Here is an 18,460-nt window from a genome sequence, read left to right on the forward strand (position 1 = left end):
GCTTCTAAGTAATGTTAGTTCTTGCACATACATCAATAATTGTAATATTTGAGGAAAGTCAATGCCATTCTGTCAGTAGGAGGAGAAATTGAGCAGCTAGGGAAGCTGTAGATTCTTTACTAAAGTGGACCTCAAAGATACTATTTAAGTTTTACCTTTTTAGAGACTTATTAACCTAATCATCCATAAACATAGAACGAGTGCAGAAAGATTCACTGGGTAGGAGGAAAAGATGCTTCCGAACTTTTAACAGAAGTGGAACAACAATGATTGTTTTGATGAAATCTGATGGAGAGGGTAAAAAAAAAAAAAAAAAGCTAAGCAAAATACTAGTTTGTGTTGTGAATACTGTTAATACCCCCAGAAACATCATTACCTGGATGCCAGTTGAGGAAATTCAAAGGTTTGTGATCTGACCACTGCCAACCTCCAGAAACATCCAGTTGATTTAAGCCAATCCAAAAGATCTCAGCGATGTCATCCTTAGCTGGAGATAAATTTATTATTTTTTGGAAGAAAACAATAGTATAAAATGCTTATCCTTTATTGGTCTCCTTTAAATTAAAAATGTGATCTGAAAGGGCATACATGCTACTATAATCGGATATGCAACCTTTCTTGAACTGAGGAGGAATTCACCCACACAAGTCTTCCCTCCCAGTGGCTTCAGATGTTTCTCCTTTGGTTTTATATTCCCAAGGGCACACTGATAATTCCTCCAGGCCAAGCCTGAACATCAGCGAGGATGATTTCAAAACAACAAGCGGGTAACATGCTGCTAAAACATCAACTGCCACTCTGGCCCATATTTGAGATTTTGGGGACATTCCTCATTATAAATATGAACAACGGCTAACCACTACAATGAAATCACACAGATAAATTAAAAAAAAAAAAAAACAAACAAAAACCTCTAAAGTGAGATTAGCAGCTTATTTTTGCTACACAAATGAAAGCACCAATGCATTTTAAGTCCAATCAAGTTTTAACCCATAATTTTAAGACAGAAACTAAAATGCTGTCTTCACTTATGTTAATTTCTCAAGATTTCCTGATATTCCTATGTGAATAATTACGCCTACCTTGTATGTAACTTAATTCCGATGCATCTTGGATGCTAAGTAGATCTCCCCCTTGCCTTTGACATGAAATATAAGCTTCCTTCCAAGAAAGAGCAGACTGTGTATTAAACTGGTAACAACTTTCAGATCCCGGATCACGTTCCCAGATATCATGACAACCATCCTCTGTTTAAAGGAAGCAGAAGGTTCTTGTAACTACAACTATACTGAAACATCATGAAAGTTTCAAAAGAATAATTATAATACTGAAGGTCTATCAATTTTTATATTGGTAATCACATATACTGCAGAGTAAGTGTGTGCTGATCGTCCTGTCAACGCTGCAATAGAAAAGGGACCTGCTTTTACCCAGCTTAACAGCAACGTGCTACACCAAGGTGGAGCCATACAGACGTGAAGTGACAGAACGCTTTTAGGACATCTATTTAGAAACCCAACGTGCCTGGTTGTAAGCAGATTCCCCATTTTCCATCATGAGTATAATCTTCAGATGTGGCGCACCATTTCCCACCCGTATGCATTTCATCCAGAATGCAGTCATGATGCCACGTCTTATTATACAGAAAGGGGAACTTGCAGGGTTTTCCATAGGAGTTCCCATCTTTGGTATAAACCTCTGCAGGAAAAAAAAAAATAAAAATTAAAGAAGTAGATACAAGTTGACCAGCAGAGGAAAGGACAGCAAATCAATGTTACTGCTTGTACAGACATAGTTAACTCAAAAGCATGCAAATTGCACTTGTGGTCTTAAAACACCGTATCTTTTTGTTACAGATAATATACAGCAATGCCAGAACTGAAAGAAATGAGACGAAAGTATTTTTCTGTACTTCGTCTTCTGAGTGGGGCATAAAACAGCAGGAACTTGTTTCACCCTTCCTGGTAAGTTACGGATAAATACATTGCCCTGCTGAAATCCAGGTGGTTTGCACAGAGTGCTACAGAACAAGGCTCTAGGAATCAACATATACAAAAGAGGGAAAACATTTCAAACTGGAGCTGACTGGGCTCTTCAGGCTGGCCACTTTGAACAATTCAAATACAAAGAAAATTCTGCTCTTAAGTATGGTAAAGCAAGTTTTCACCACTTCTTCCAACAAGCATGAGATTTCAGATGAGACTGGCTTCCACAGCAAGTGGACAGACTATCAGACCAAAGCAAATGGATGGTTCCTGACAGTCCAACAGGCTGCAAGCTAGCAGCATCCACTGAATTTGATTGTACAGCCTACCAGCAAATAAAATATCCTCAAATCCTGCTCTTATTTGAGCTAACAGCAAAATTCCCATCACTGTGAAGAAGACAGCGTCAGTTCTGACAGAAGGTGGTTGATATTTCATAATAGGCTCTCACTAAAATATGGGGGGAGGGATTTAAACATGCTAAGAAAGCCACTCAGTAACACAACTTCTGCAGTTGTGCATATTTATTTTTTATTAAAAACTGTTAAAGTTTCATACTTGAATATCAATCTCACTCTACAGCAAAACATTCTATTGATTTACTGATCAGTCTTTTTATCTGATTAATTTTAAGAATTTATTGGCATAGACATACAGCAACAAGCCCTTAACAAAAACAGAAATCCTCAAAACCCCTGTGCAAACTTACCACGGTAAGGATACCGACATATATCATGAGAGGAACTGTTGCTTCTCCACTGGTCTGTTGCATTTATGCTTGCAGTTACATAGGTACTCTTGATAGTCACTTTGTACTGAGATGCACCAAGGATGGAAGCATCAGCACATCGCCACCACAGCATTAATTCTGAGTTACAATCAACCATTTTCAGGCGAGACAGTGATTTGGTGAATATATCAAGTCCCAGGCACTGCTTGGACCCCAAATGAAAGAGGCGATTCTGGGATACCCATTTCCATAAAGCTCCACTTGTCTCCTTGCAGTCATCTATCACTATCCGTGAGTTTTTAACTTGTATGCACTTGTTCAGTGTGTCATGGCGAATGGTAAAAGCATCATTGCCTGTATAAGAACAAACAAATATCCACATATGGGTATGATTCAGTATCACTTTCACAGGAAGTTTATTTTTAAAAGTGTAATCACATTCTGAGACATGCCACCAGAAAAGTACAGCAACTGCTGTCTGTACATTATACTACCTCTTTCCTATAAGCCACGTTAAGTACATTTTCCTGCTCTTTAGTGAGTACTCTTTACTTCTGGGGAAAAAGAAAAGATCTCTTTCAAAGTCATTATAAAATGAGGGGAGATAAAATGAGGCTGTTTTCTAAGTCCAATCCTATTGATGAGAATTCTTCCTTTAATTTTAACACATACTGATTGGCTCAACCTCTGATTAATTTGCAAGTATCTACTGGGTAAAGAATCTTGTCTTCATGCCTATCTGCAAATGCAGTTACACACAACAGGTACCATAAAATATAATTAATAATAATCTTCACTTAGTAAGCACTTTTTTACTTTTAAACTGTATATAATATACGATACACAGCATGATAGGCTCATACGTGAACCAGTTTGTGGGTGCAACTGCAGTATTACTAAAATAACTGGCACTGCTTTTGGGAGAGAGTTTGAGAATGAATATCCCACCAAAGATGCCACACAAAGTTTAGGAGTATCATTTTTAAAATGACAGAGGAACCCTAGTTTCATTTTCAGCTGTGGTGTAGCTTGTCATTAAAAAGAAAAAAAAAAAGTTGACAAAGCACAGTATACAATTTTAAAAAGATATGGATCACCCTACTGATACAAGCTGACACCTCTGCCAGTATAAGAACACCTCTGACAAGTGGCAGTAGGTTTAAGCTAACCAAGGGAAAAAATGCCCTAAAACTCTTTCTATGCCACAATAAAGATGGCCCCGCAGTATAAAGCTTTCACTAACCAGGCTGAAATGGACCTCGGCTGTCCCAGACCCACAAGGCTATTACTCTGCTGTTTAAATAAGGAATCTGCTGAGTAGTGTTTTGTATTTAATAGTAATGCACTGTCAATCACATTCCTACTGCGTTTTTTTAATATGACTTAATAATAGGTTTGGCTGAACAGCAAGGAAAATATTCAGTGATGTTATGCAGTGAATTTTACCACTACTTCCCAGTATACTCGTGAATTTTCCACTGTGTAAGTGCCAAATAGTATCTAAATAGTACCGAGCTGGTCAAACTGTAAAGAAGAATCTCTAAGTCAGCCACCTACTGCAGTGACTTCTAAAATAGCACACTGCAACCAACCGTCTCTTTCATCCTATGAACTAAGAAAGACAAAGAAAGACATTTTAACAACCAAACTTGCTTTTGTGGTATCTTTTTAGCCTGTGCTTTTTCAGCACTATATCTGCTTTTTGCTTTTTATTCCCCGTCCCCGACTTTCTTCTTTTCAATTTCTTGTGACATGTTCTCAGCCTCTTCTCAGATCTTCCCTTTCCTCATTCTTCTTTCACATCTTCCCACACAACCCTCGTTCTGACATCAAGAAGAAAACCACTCTTTAAAATTTCCCCAGAAAAACTACTGCTACTGTCTCACCAAATCTCTCTGTACAGCAATTTATTAATACCAGTGTTCAATTACTCCAGTTCAACACTCTGGCCATGAAGTTTTACCTGATGTCTTTAGCTACAAAACCAAGCCTGCTACTGTTAAAGGATATAAAAATACGTGAGGTCCAACTGTTTAGTGAAGCGCTCGTTTCCCAGCAGCTCTCACCAAGCTAGCGGCTTTGGCTTGCAAGAATTTGCTCAACATGAAACTTTTCCACCTGCCTTCTGAAAGACAGGATAAGCCTCCTTCCTCTCTCTGCGCGTAAAGCAGCGAATAAAAACGACGGCTTGACGCCCTGCAGGGGACCTGCCGGAGCTCGGGTTATTTCTCCTCCGGAGGCGAGAGGCCGAAGGCCCGCCTCCGCCCCACCCCACCGCACCGCACCGCTCCGCTCCGCTCCGCTCCGCCGGCCCGCCGCCGCCCCGGCTCGGGGGCGGCCCCCGGCACCGTGGGCACCGGGAACGTGGCACCCGGGGGCGGCGGGCAGCGGCTGGTTTCGCGACGCCGCAGGCGAAGCGCACGGTCCGGGAGGGAGGTTTGGGACATTTTCCTCCTTCTTCGTTCCTCCTTGGAAGTTTCCCACGTTGTTTCCACGCACTTGGACTTCGCCACCCAGCGCAACGCCCGGGGGCGCCGGGAACCGCCGGGGCGGGAGGCCCGTCACCGCGCCGCCTTCCCCCTCAGGCGCCCGCCGGGGCGGAGAAGGGCCTTCCGCGCCCCATGCTCCGCAGCGCACCCGCGCAGCGCCTCCCCCCCCTCGCAAAGCGGGCGCCCGGCTTACCTGAGGGGTCCGGGCGGGCCGCGCGGCAGGCGAGGAGCCAGGCGAGGCCGCAGACGGCCAGGCAGAGCCCCGCCGCCCGCGCCATCCTCCCGCGGCGCGGCGCGCAGGCTGCGCGGAGCGGGCTCGCTGCCGGGCTCGCTCTGCCGGAGCGTCGCGCCCGACGCCGGCTGGCCGGGACCGCGAGCAGCCGGCCGGATTGGTCCGCCCCGCCGAGCGTCACTTGTTGCCAGGAGAAGAGCGGCCCCGAGCTTGCGGCGAGGTGCGGGGCGGGGCCGGGGCCGGGCGGCGGCCGGGCGTGAGGGGTCGAGGCGGCGGGGACGCGCCGGCCCCGGCGGCCCCGGCGGGAGCGAGGTGGCGGCTGAGGGGAGCGGTACGCAGGAAAGGGAAAGGGAAAGGGGAACCGCAAGTGAAGAAGTCAGAGTAAAGGTGAGGAGAACGTGGGGGAAGTGAAGGGAACAGGAGGAGAGAGGAAAAAAAAAAAGAGGAAAAGTGAAGGAAAAAAAGGAAGGAGGAGAAAAATGAGGAAACCCCGAGGAAAAATGAAGAAAAAATAGAAAAGCAGACCTAATTATCGCATGGTAATCAAAGTTAAAACTAAAAAAAAAGTTTTTAGAAGTTCAGTTGGGAAAGAAAGGGAAAGCATAAGTGCTAAAAGTGAAGAAAAGGCAAAAAGTGAAGAGAATATAAACCAAAAATCATAAACAATAGCAGACACTGAAGTAAAACACGTAAAAATGGATCAAATAATACATCTGTAAACGCTACCCTGTGATCCTCACCCCCCCGGAGGGGCTAGCTGGACCTTTGCGAAGCTGAAGAGGGAGCAGAAGCGGGCCGGGCAGCCTTGCCGTACTTTCTAAGAGTTTTCTGGTAGCTAGCAGCTAAAATTGCAATTGTCTGATCCGTTTCTGCCAGGGAAGGGGGAGGAGGGGATGAGCTGAAATAACTGTTGCTGAGAAAATTATGATGCTGGCTACAGGAAGTTACAGAAACCAAAAATAAAAACACAAAGATGCGGAGAAACAGTTGGCCTGAAGAAGGAAAAGAGAAAGAAGGAAAACTGACACTATGAAACTATGTAAAATAAAATCGTGTCTGTTTATAGCTGTGTGTTGGGTGATTCGGTGCTGACCTGGAAAGGCTGTATAGCTCGAACCCCAGCTGTGCAAGAAAGCACTTGCAAAGTCACAAGAAAAAAAGATTTTTGGCTAGGAAAATCTATTTTGATTAGACTTGGAGGAGCAGTCGTTCAGGGAAAGAAATACTAGATTTTCATAAAGATGAGAAGCGCAATGTGCTGTTTTACGCGTTTCAAATGTGCCCATCATGTAGGAATCTGGACACCCGAGGAACGCAGGAGTTGAGGGTGTGCCGGGCTGGGAATTGGGTGGAAAGACAGTGAACAAAACCAGGCATCTGTAAGTGAGCAAATGTTCTCTCCTGCTGGAAACCGCAGAGCAAGACCTGGCTGCCAAGGCAGGAGCTATTTGGAAAATCAGAAATCAGGTTCAGGCAGAGAGGGGTCCGTAGCTGCAGCAAAGTCGAAGCTGTGCTACCAGACATGGTTCGTTTTCTGGAAGAGCGAAGCTTTAAAGTCTCCACATAGAGAGTGGGAGGCAGAAATTCCCCACTGGTGAGCCTGATACAAAAGCAAGCTATTGAAACTAAAATAAAATACGTGGTGGGATGGTGTGTCTCTGTTTAAATAAAACATCATAACAAGAAGCAGTAGGTGTGAATCTCTGCATCCCCACGAACCTTTGCGAATACGTGCTATTTTCAGTGTAATACCTGACTGTCCCAGTTTTGGTATGGAGAGTAGTAAAGAGTTTAACCTTCAAACTAAGACCGTGCAGTGCATATTTACTGAACATAGACCAGCAACTCTGAAATTAACAGCATCCTATATACCGAACATGTATCAGCAAATATGTATATTAATAGAGGGGAGGTTCTCTTAAGTTATCTTAATGTATATAACATATGCTTTCCAATATGCACTTCCAATTTGAGGTCCTTTTTTGTTTATCTGTTTATAAAATACCATGCTGGATAACACAGGATCGGACCCTGATCCTGACTCAAAAATTAAAGAATGCCCAAGGATAGGAAAGATCACTGTTTGCACTGGTGCCTTAGTTTCAGTTTTGTGTGCATGTGCATGCCCTACACTTAAATTCTGTCGTACATTAATGTAAGAGGAGGTACACAATGTACAGCCCTGGTGATCCCACCAAAACACATCCCTTCCATCTGCCCCCAGCCAAGCAGCAGACAGAGAAGAGTGTATAGACTCACACCTGTACAACTGTTTGGTTAAAGTGCTTTACGCACAAAACAAGAAGTCAGTGTTTTGATGACAGAAGTTTAAAAAATAGGAAGTTACTGAAAAATCGCATGTAAACAAGTAGTTTTACTGTTATTTATATCAAGAGCATTTAAAAAAAAGCCTGAATACAAATACTTTTTTTGTTTGGTTGTTGTTTCTCTTTTTTTTTTTTGTCTTCTACTAAGATAAAATAAGTTGAGGTACAATGTTTTGTGGTCTGTGGAAATGATCAATTAAAAGCTAATATGCAAATTGTGGTTGTTAACCCTTCAGTGGGCTTGCACAGTATCTCTGTGGCTAACCAAATTTTGTGCACTGTGATGCCATGCAGTCCCCCACTAAGGCAAAGGACTGCCAGTCTACCTGGCAGCGTGTGCAGGACAAAACCCACCGTGACAACACTGATCTCTGTAGGACCACTGACACACAGACTAGTGCTACAGGAATTGGAAGGACCTGGGCACTGGAAAATATCCTTTGATATCTCATATCCCAAGAGCTCAACCAGAAATCCACACAACCTACCCAGAAAAGCCAGCCTCCGTGTCCATTGCAAGACTACCAGTTGCCACCAGTAACTTCCAGGCTGACAACTCCTCACCTGAGTAGAGTCAAAATGCTTCTATTTCCCTAGAGAGCTGGTACACATCTGTCATGGTTTAACCCCAGCCGGCAACTAAGCACCACACAGCTGCTCGCTCACTCCCCCCCAGTGGGATGGGGGAGAGAATCGGAAGAGCAAAAGTAAGAAAACTCGAGGGTTGAGATAAAGACAGTTTAATAGGTAAAGCAAAAGCCGTGCATGCAAGCAAAGCAAAGCAAGGAATTCATGCACTCCTTCCCATGGGCAGGCAGGTGTTCAGCCATCTCCAGGAAGGCAGGGCTCCATCACGCGTAATAGTTACTTGGGAAGACAAATGCCATCACTCTGAATGTCCCCCCCTTCCTTCTTCTTCCCCAGCTTTATATACTGAGCATGGCGTCATGTGGTATGGAATAGCCCTTTGGTCAGTTTGGATCAACTATCCTGGCTGTGTCCCCTCCCAGCTTCTCCTGCACCTGGCAGAGCACGGGAAGCTGAGAAGTCCTTGACTAGTGCAGCAACAACTAAAACATCTCTGTATTATCAACACTGTTTTCAGCACAAATCCAAAACATAGCCCCATACCAGCCACTATAAAGAAAATTAACTCTATCTCAGCTGAAACCAGGACAACATCAACATTTATACAACTGGTATCTATTTCTGGTATTAGTTCTGCATAACATTGCTACATGCAGTTGGAGAGTAGAACTTGGAAAGTCATCTCATTCCTCTCCGCCTCCATGGTAAAGCGTCTTTCTCAGTCCCAAAAAGGTAAAAAGTTCCCACACATCTCTTCCTAATGGAGCTAGCTTTCAAAGGCAGTATCTCAAACAAACTTTTCTCTGCTGAATTTGCTGATCCTCTGACCTAAGCAATCTCTCCCGTGGCCTCCTCTTGTCATTCATGTTTTAACCATGCCAGATTTGAAAAAGGAGGATTAAAAATATTTCCTTGAGAAAGATGGCTGTAAAGGGAGCAATCACTCTGCAAACAAAAACAAACCAACCAACCAGTATTTTGGAAAGAACAGTGCAGGAAAAAATCAGAATCAGTGTATGTCATATGATAACCTATGGAACTTTAATACAGTTTTCTGTTAATTGAAAAAGTGGGTTTGTACCAAAGTGTATCAAAATTTTAACAATGCCAAAGCCTACGTCTTAAAGGATTTATCCTAGCTTTATCAATGAGGCTTCTGCATTTAACGTGAGCTGCGCAGCAGCATTACTCACAGCATAATTGGTGAACAATTTCTGTATTACAAATCACAAATGTTATTATGTCCCCATGAATACCTGCAGCTCATTGCAAAGCAGCACTAATAGTGGAGCAAACGTCAACCATGCCTACAGAGAAAACCAAATACAGAATTTCGGATGCAGGAGGGACACAACCACAGAGCTGACAGTAATGCACAGCAGCCTTTCCTCTTGCTTCCAAGCAGATTACTTTGCCTTTCCAGTCAAAAAAGCCGTTCGAGGTGCTAACATCATGACTAAGAGCCTTGTATTTCTAGCAGGAGTCTTTCTTGCTCATCAACAGATAATTTCTTTGCTTTTATGCCCGTATGTTTATAACAATAGCGTTACCTGCAGAAAGTGTCAACACCTGTCTATCTATAAATCTCCACCCCATCTCTCTTCTGCTCACCACATGAAATAGATACTTTGCATGAGCAACCTTCCTCCCTCTTTTACAATCAACACACTGTAATCCAGTTTTTCTGGCTAGGTTGAGCACATCCACACGCCAGTGAGCACAAAGGGAATGCTGGAAAAGGATTTGCTACCTCTAGCATCTCCCAAAAGTGGGAAGAGGCTCTGGAGATGGTAATTTCTGCTTTTCTCTGCTCCCCCCAGCAGTGACTTTGAAACTGTGACATCTGAACAGTGAACACTAGTTGTTTATTACATTTTCCACCTTGCAACACTGGTGTTTGCAATACCCAGGCCCTTACAGGGAAAAAAACACAACCCAACCCAAACAAACAAACAAAAAAACCCCACCAAACAAATGAGGGCTTATGAGAGTTGCAGGAGCAGAGTTATTTCCTGAGGCAGAGGACTTCCTCTGAGAAAGTCATGGCACCCACGAAGCAGCCAGCAGACGAAGATTTCAGTCCTACCTAGACTCTGCTGCTAAGTTTAATATTAGAACATGGCTCTGGTTTGAGTAAAGTGCTTGCTAACCATTTAAAATATAAGCCCTGGGCATGTTTAAAGATAGTTTAATGGAAAAGAAATCTGGACAATTGCAACTTTTACCCTAAGCGTGGCTAAAAGCCAAATAATTATTTTTTGACATATACACAAGTTTGGTTTGATTGAGTTAATCCCATATATGGCCATTAAAAAAAAATCATTAAAATTCAAAGGGGAGGTGACAAGCATCCAGCAACTGATTTGGATACAGAGAGATCATATCCAGACAGGTCTTTAAGCAATGACTTTGACTTAGTTTTGCATTAACTCCACCTGGATGGTCTTTTCTCCATGGACACTTACATTATTTGCTGACTTGCTTTTTTAACTGGATGTTGAGAACTTAATTATTTTTAAACATTAAAGAATATTTCACTTTTAGCAAAAAGGGAACACAAAAGAAGATGGCTTTTCTCTGTTGTTGCTTTAGATTTCCTGTTTCAGTGGCAGCAGCCTAACCTTTTATCACATTATGAAACTGTCGTATTGCACAGTAAACTTAAGATGAAATCACACAGCCTCTCAGCTGAATTTTTATGTATTTCTTACATCTCTTTAACAAACTCTATATGAAGCTTTGGCATGAGTTCCAAGGTTTTGAGTTTTTCGTTGCGTTTGAAGGGTTTCTTATTGTTAGGGATTCTTACATTTGACTCTCTTAAAGTGTCATCATTCATAATAAATAAGCTAGATGTTATTATAGCATTTTAGAGACCGTTCTGTTTCTCCCACTACACAGAAACATGGTAGGTAACTTCCAGAAATAACAAAAGGAATTACAAACCTTTATTCTAATACCAACCTCTTTTTTTACTCAAATGTGACAGTGCCAGCTTCTGTAGTGCTGCCTCTGGCTCTGTCCTGCTGTGTATTCAAACTCAGATTAGACAGGGCCTACTGAAATACTAGAAACAGGTTCGAGAAATAAGACAAAGAAAGGAGTGTGGACACATCCACTCTGCATCTTTGTCTGTTTATAGCAGGGAATGTCTTTCTCTGTGTGTTGGTTTGGCTGTGATTGCTGCTGGGATCTCTACATGCTCCTGGAACAACAACAAAATAATACAAGCAGTACTTTAATATTGAGAGGACCGCTTAAAATCATAAACTAAGTGGTAAATGATAGTCTTTTGTAGCACTTTAAGAAAGGGTCCCTGTCACCTGCGCTGTGCGATTTTAATGGAGATTGTGCCTCGGCATGGTAGTTCTACTGGCAGTGTTAATACGCTCAATCTCCTCAAAAGCTGTTTTCCGTTGTGACTGTGCCAGTGTAGGATTATTACTCAAGTTATGATTGTGGGAGCTGACAACTCAGATAATATATTGTACCACATTACATTTGTTGCAAAAAAACTTAGTTTGGAGCAATGGTTTAAAAGAACATCAGATACAATGTGGGAAATGTTTTTAAGCAAATAAAAACTAATTCAGGTGGAAGAGCTTTTAAAATTAAATGAAAAAGCTTTTTTTTCTTCCTTAAACATGCAAAGCAGAACAGTTCCCTAAAAGTGCTGGGAAAAAGACCCTCAAACCTGTGGATTTGAGTCTCACATGATGTTCTGGAGGCAAAATTCAGCTTGTTAAAGGGAAGATGAAGATAAGACCCTCTCCAACAGCACTCTCCAAAATGCCCCCACTGTCTTATGTGTGACCAGAAAGAGGCAAACTTTCAACGTGCAGCTGAGAGGATGGTATAAAGAGCAAAATTTCAGATTGATCTGGACTTGGGAGCACTTCTGAGATAAAAAGAGCCTGTGTGGAAAGGGTGGACTCATTGGGGGCTAAACTGCTGGCATTTAAAGGTTGTGATTGATTAAGCTATAAACTGAAGAGCAGCAGGTGTGGAGAACACACAGTTCAGTATGCCACCAGCAAAGGCTTAGAAATTGTGCCATTTTGAGTGCAGGAGAGGCCAGAGAGCAGAAATAAGGAATGGAAAACAGAGTGCCTTTCAAATGGGAGATGAAGAAGGAAACACAAACACTGCAACGACACATACTTTAACACAAATGCTAAAAATCCAATGAATAAATTGAGGGAAATCAGATGCCTAGTCTTACGCAAAGACTATGACATGCTAGACACACATAGGACGTCACAGTACCAGAACATAAAATATACAGAAAAGATAAGAGTTACCTCTGCTAGTGATGGAGTAGTGAAATTTATGAGTGAGATCTTATAATCAAATCAAATGAACAAAGTAAGGACCCAGCAAGTGACACAGAATCTGCATGGGCCGAAACGCCAGCTTTAAGCATATGTAGTACTGAGTCTACAGACTGCCTGCCTCACCAGAAGGACAGAGAGGGCATGCCAAGAGGGGCGGGAAATACAACCGAAACTGTACTTCAGGTAACCCCCATGTTGTCTGGACACTGCAGCATTGGAATGTAACACAGGCTACATTAGACTCCATCAATACTGGTTCACAGAGCAGTTGGACCAGGAAGCCACAGAAGAGATGCAGCCCTTCATTTGGTCCTCATTAATGTGCAAGATCTTGTCCTACATCTTCAGCTTACGGTTGCTGTTCCTGTGTTTATATTCAAAATTCCCACAGGCTTGACAACAGCCAAGCATTCATGGCAGTTGCACCCAGTTTCAGAAGGGACAGAGACATAGAAATGAGAAAGCTTGTGAAGAGGAAACGAAAAGGAGCAGCTAGGAACAGTAAATTCTTGCAGGTGGAACTGAATTTCCTGAAGGATGCACAGCACAGCATCAGTGTATGCCATCTACTAAAGTCTTGAGAACTGGTAAAAGGAAGTGGGCACAGATAATCATCTCACCACAGGATAGATTATTAGAGACAAGAATTTGAAGTCATGTCCAAATGAAAAAGACAGAAAGGATCGTAAAGCGACATGTTAAAGGAAAACACATTGAAAGAGCAATAAAAACTGTGACAGCAGCTAGCAAAAGGAATCCAAGCTCATGTTAAATCCTTCTTTAGACACATCAAGACCAAGAAGCCCACCCGAGTCTGACGGATCAAATGAGAACTGCAAAGTAAAAAAGAGGAAAGTCCAAAACATTTGCAGAGAAGCTAAATGATGTATTTGCATGTGTTCACTGGAATAAGCAGATGATCCCCATACTTTGGAAAGGCTGTAATCCAAAATATGCAGAGTAACAAATCCCCAGGACTGTCTGATAGACACCCACGCTTTCTAAGGGAGTGCGGATAAGAAATAGCAGATCTACTAATGGACCTACCTCTCTCTTCAAGGTTTCTCTGTGCCCGGAGACTGGAGGGTGGCAACATGACACCAATCCCTAAAAAAGATTCCAAGGGCAAAATGAGGGGACAGGATGGATGATACTAAAAGCTGGCAAGCCTAACATCAGTGCCAGGCAAAGCAGTAGAAACTGCGATAAAGGATAGAATTAGTATGCACCCGGGTAAATATGATCTTTTTGGGCAGTGCCAAGACATCTTCTCTAAACATAGTATTTACCATCTAGGCCTCTAGATAGTTTTTTGATGAGGTCAGCAAGCATGCGGACAAGAGTGATCTGGCTGATAGGGTCCACTGGTGATTTCTTGATCTGGATGAAAGCTCTTACTGGGTGAACAAATCAGCAGGCACTCCTAATTGGAACTTGCTGTTTGCATTTTTCTATTGATTTGAGGGGGTTTTGCTGTAAAGAAATTATTTGTACCTTACTCTTATTATTTCTGAGAGTGAGACTGAAATAGCTTTTGTTATTACCCACAGCCTACATGAAGCTGGGACTTGAACAAGAACTACCTGTCTGTGACTCAACACTCACACAACTTGAGATAAAGTTTGTGGGTGGACAGTGCATACAAATGAGTTTATAGAACTTCTCTCTGTGCTTGACACCATGGATAAATCAGGGAGAGACTAGGAGAGTATTGCTATCAGCTTTTCATCACTGCACAAGTACTGCTGGTGAGCTGGTTTCATGTGCTTGATGCAGAATATATGAGGGAGAATGTGGAAGATGAAGATAGTACCTAACAGCAAAGAACGCTTGTGACTCAGATCTGCAGTGCTCTGCACATGCACTAACCCTTAATAAGCTTCTAGACAAAACTTCAGAGTAGATTTTAAACTATAAAGCCTTCAGGATTTGGTGACTTCAGAGATCACCTCTGTGTATGACATACTCCCATTGTAGAGACCACCAGTCCTGTCCAAGCTGAACCTGTTCCTTGCTTTGATTTTGAGCTCACTCTCTTTCCTTTGCTGAGGCTGTCAAGGAGTAAGCCTGCTCTTTATGGTATCTTATGGAAGACTTACTTTACAACACTGCATGAGTACCTCTACCATATTTTTAAATGAAAAAAAAAAAAAAAGGGGGCAAAAGATAGTAATACTATATAATCACTACAATAGCTAAACCATACTATTATCACTTTTTGATTTGTATTTATTCTCAATATACCTAAGTAAATCACAAAATTCTAAAAAAAAAAGGAGAATGAACAAAAGGTTACAGTAGTGAAGAAAATGCAACTGCATATAGATTTCTAGTTAGCGATCTATTTAATTCATGCTTAATTAAATAGCCCTGTTTCTTTAAGGAGTACATCTACATTTCTTTTTCTTTTGGGGGGACAATAATATACCCATAGTACTAAAACATAAATTGTTACATATATTCTATTAAACAGCAGCACTTCACTCTATGAAGTCCCTAAGTTTCTTAAGGTTTGTGTGTATTTCACAGTGCTGAAACAGTTTGGCCATGCAGAATAACCTGGGGCTGGATCTATCATAGGCAGTATTTAACTGCCGCAGTAGGAACCTGTGGCCCATATTTAGGTCCCATGGGCATGCACAAACTTTGGAAACATCAGAAGTCTCTTTACAACCGGTGAACCTGGAAGAAATACTCAGATGCTGTTGAAATGAATCCAAGTAACTAAGTCAAAGAATCACAGGATCTCTAGAGATTTTCTAGTGCATCCCCCTGCTTGGAGCAGCGCTAGCTAGAGCAGGTTGCCCAGGGCTGTGTCCAGTTGCATTTTGAATATCCCCACGGATGGACACTCCACAACCTCTCTGGGCAATCTGCTCCAGTGTTTGACCGCCACCACAGTAAAAAAACTTTTTATTCTGTTTAAAAATAATTTCCTGTATGTCAGTTTGCGCCTATTGCCTCTTGTTCCGTCACTGAATGCCGCTGAGAAGAGTCTCGCTCCATCTTCTTTACTCTCCCCAACTTTAGGTATTTAGATACATTGATAAGATCTCCCTGAGCCTTCTCTCCTCCAGCTCTCAGCCACTCCTCATATGACAAATGCTCCAGTCCCTTAATCATCTTTGTGGCTCTTTGCTGGATTTGCTCCAATAAATCCGTATCTTTCCTGCGCTGGGAAGTCCAGAACTGGATCCAGCACTCCAGATGTGTCTCACCAGTGCTGAGCAGGGGGAAATGATCACCTGCCTCGACCTGCTGGCAACACTCCTCCTAATGCAGTCCAGGATACTGTTGGCCACCTTTGCTGCAAGGACACGCTGCTGGCTCATGTTCAAGCTGGTGTTCACCAGGACTCCCAGGTCCTTTTCTGTAAAGCTACTTCCCAGCCAGTTGGTCCCCAGCCCCTAGTAATGTGTGGGGATGCTACTCAACAGGTGCCGGATTTGGCATTTCAAGGAATTCATTCACTCCTTCCCATGGGCAGGCAGGTGTTCAGCCATCTCCAGGAAAGCAGGGCTCCATCGCGTGTAACAGTAACTTGGGAAGACAAACGCCATCACTCCGAACGTCCCCCCCTTCCTCCTTCTTCCCCAGCTTTATATGCTGAGCATGGCGTCATATGGTGTGGGGTATCCCTTTGGTCAGCTGGGGTCAGCTGTCCCAGCTGTGCCCCCTCCCAGCTTCTTGTGCACCCCCAGCCTGCTCGCTGGTGGGGTGGGGTGAGAAGCAGAAAAGGCCTTGACTCTGTGTAAGCACTGCTCAGCAGTAACTAAAACATCCCTGTATTATCAACGCTGTTTTCAGCACAAATCTAAAACATAGCCCTATACTAGCAACTATGAAGATAATTAATTCTATCCCAGACAAAACCAGCACCGTTAAACTCCATGAGATTCTTCTTGGCTGATCTCTCCAGCTTGTCGAGATGCCTCTGAATGGCAGCACAACCATCTGGTCTATCAGCCACTCCTCCCAGTCTTCAGCTCTGCAAACTTGCTGAGGGTGCACTCTGTCCCATCGTCCAGGATCATTAATGAGGATGTTAAACAGTATTGGCTCCAGTATTGACCCCAGGAGTACACCATTAGTGACTGGGCCTCCAGCTGGACTTTGTGCCACTGATTATAATCTCTTGAGCCTGGCATTTCAGCCGATTTTCAATCCACCTCACTGTCCACTTATCTAGTCAGTTTGTTAATGAGGATACTATGACAGCCAGTGATGAAAGCCTTGCTAAAGTTAAGATGATTAACATCCTCTGCTCTCTCCTTATCCAAGCTAGTCATTTCATCATAGAAGGCTATCAGGTTGGTCAGGCATGATTTTCGCTTCATAAATCCATACTGATGACTCCCAGTCATCTTCATGTCCTTAATATATTTGGGAATGGTTTCCAGAATTATCTGTTCCATCACCTTCCTGGGTATCGAGGTAAGGCTGACTGGCCTGTAGTTCCCCACATCCTCCCTCCTTTTCTTCTTGAAGCTAGGCATGACATTTGCATTGAAATTCCAGTCCTCCTCTGATCACTGTGACCTTTCAAAGATACTTGAGACTGTCCTTGCAATGACATCTGCCAGCTCCCTCAGCACTTGTTGACGCAGCCCGTTGGGTCCCATGGACTAGTTTGTGTCCAATTTGTTCAAATGTTTTGATCTTCTCTACTGAGGGTAAGTCTCCATTGCTCCAGATGCTCCCACTGGTCTCAGGGGCCTGGGATTCCTGAAAGCAAATCTCACTAGTAAAGACAGAGGTGAAGAAGGCATTGAGTACCTCTGCTTTTTCCACGTCCTTTGTTACCACCACCCCATTCAGCAGCAGGCCCACATTTCCCCTAGTCTTCCTTCTGCTGCTGATACACTTGCAGAAGTCCTGACAGTGCAAAGCTATTCAGCTCCTCACTTTTCTTTAAACTTTGTCAATGGACTGGTCCACTAGGAAAGTTCCCAGACAGAGAAAGAGAAGATGCTGTTGTCCCCCTTTTAACAAATACATGGACAGTTTGGGCATCTTTGCTACAAAAGACTCAAATGCAATACCTTTTTCTAAGAGGAATCTGAACCCACATTGATCCAGATTAATTCAGTAACTACCAGGCTAAAGCAAGTTCTCAGTGTCTTCTGTTGGAGCTGATCCACTTTATTCAAAGCGCTGAAATATTTATTAGAGCACAAGGTGGAATTTAGGCATCTCTCTTCCCTTTCCCCACAAATGAGTACTGTTACTACTGGAGCACAGTCTCAGTCATATTCTCATTGGGACCTGTTGAATGTTTCCTTATTGGTGTAAAGTCCAATGGTTAGACTACGTTCCTCTTACGAATCTAGCCCTTGACCTGACAACCTGAAGTCTTCAGAAAGACAAAGTGCTAAAAGTATATTGATTTTAACTCAGGCATGGATGTGGAATGCAATTATGATCCTACCTTAAAAACAGAACGATCCAACCACTAACTTCAGAAGTGAATCCTTATGGCAACAATAACCCTATTTGTTAAACCTAGCATTTATCTTTAACCTTTACTCCCACACACTTTTATAGCCATGAACCCTGCCAGAGAGGACACGACAGACACGGCAAAGTAGGAACAAGGAAAAGGGAAGCCAAGAGTCTTGACTTTAAAAGCAAAAGTTAGTGGAGACTCCAAGTCAGAGTATATTTTATTCATCTAACAAAACATGTTTAAACACAAACATTGGACATAAAAAGAAAGCATGAACAAACACAAACATAGTGCTAGAGATCACTTTAAACAGAAGTTGCCGTCAATTA

The 18,460-nt window shown here is 42.8% G+C and overlaps 1 protein-coding gene across 1 annotated transcript in view; it reads right to left on the minus strand.

The window, feature by feature from the left end:
- The window catches only part of LY75 (lymphocyte antigen 75), a 48,248-nt gene extending 42,670 nt beyond the window's left edge, over positions 1 to 5,578 (minus strand). Inside the window, exons 1-5 of the mRNA XM_072874390.1 lie at positions 5,398 to 5,578; positions 2,695 to 3,069; positions 1,525 to 1,698; positions 1,083 to 1,247; positions 377 to 487 (exon numbers count right to left, since the gene is read on the minus strand). Of these exons, the coding sequence (XP_072730491.1) occupies positions 377 to 487; positions 1,083 to 1,247; positions 1,525 to 1,698; positions 2,695 to 3,069; positions 5,398 to 5,482 (910 nt within the window). The 5' untranslated portion in view covers positions 5,483 to 5,578. The remainder of the gene's footprint in view (positions 1 to 376; positions 488 to 1,082; positions 1,248 to 1,524; positions 1,699 to 2,694; positions 3,070 to 5,397) is intronic.
- Between the last annotated feature and the right edge of the window lie 12,882 nt (positions 5,579 to 18,460).

Source organism: Ciconia boyciana, chromosome 10, assembly GCF_034638445.1.
Source record: "Ciconia boyciana chromosome 10, ASM3463844v1, whole genome shotgun sequence".
NCBI classification, from domain to species: Eukaryota; Metazoa; Chordata; class Aves; order Ciconiiformes; family Ciconiidae; genus Ciconia; species Ciconia boyciana.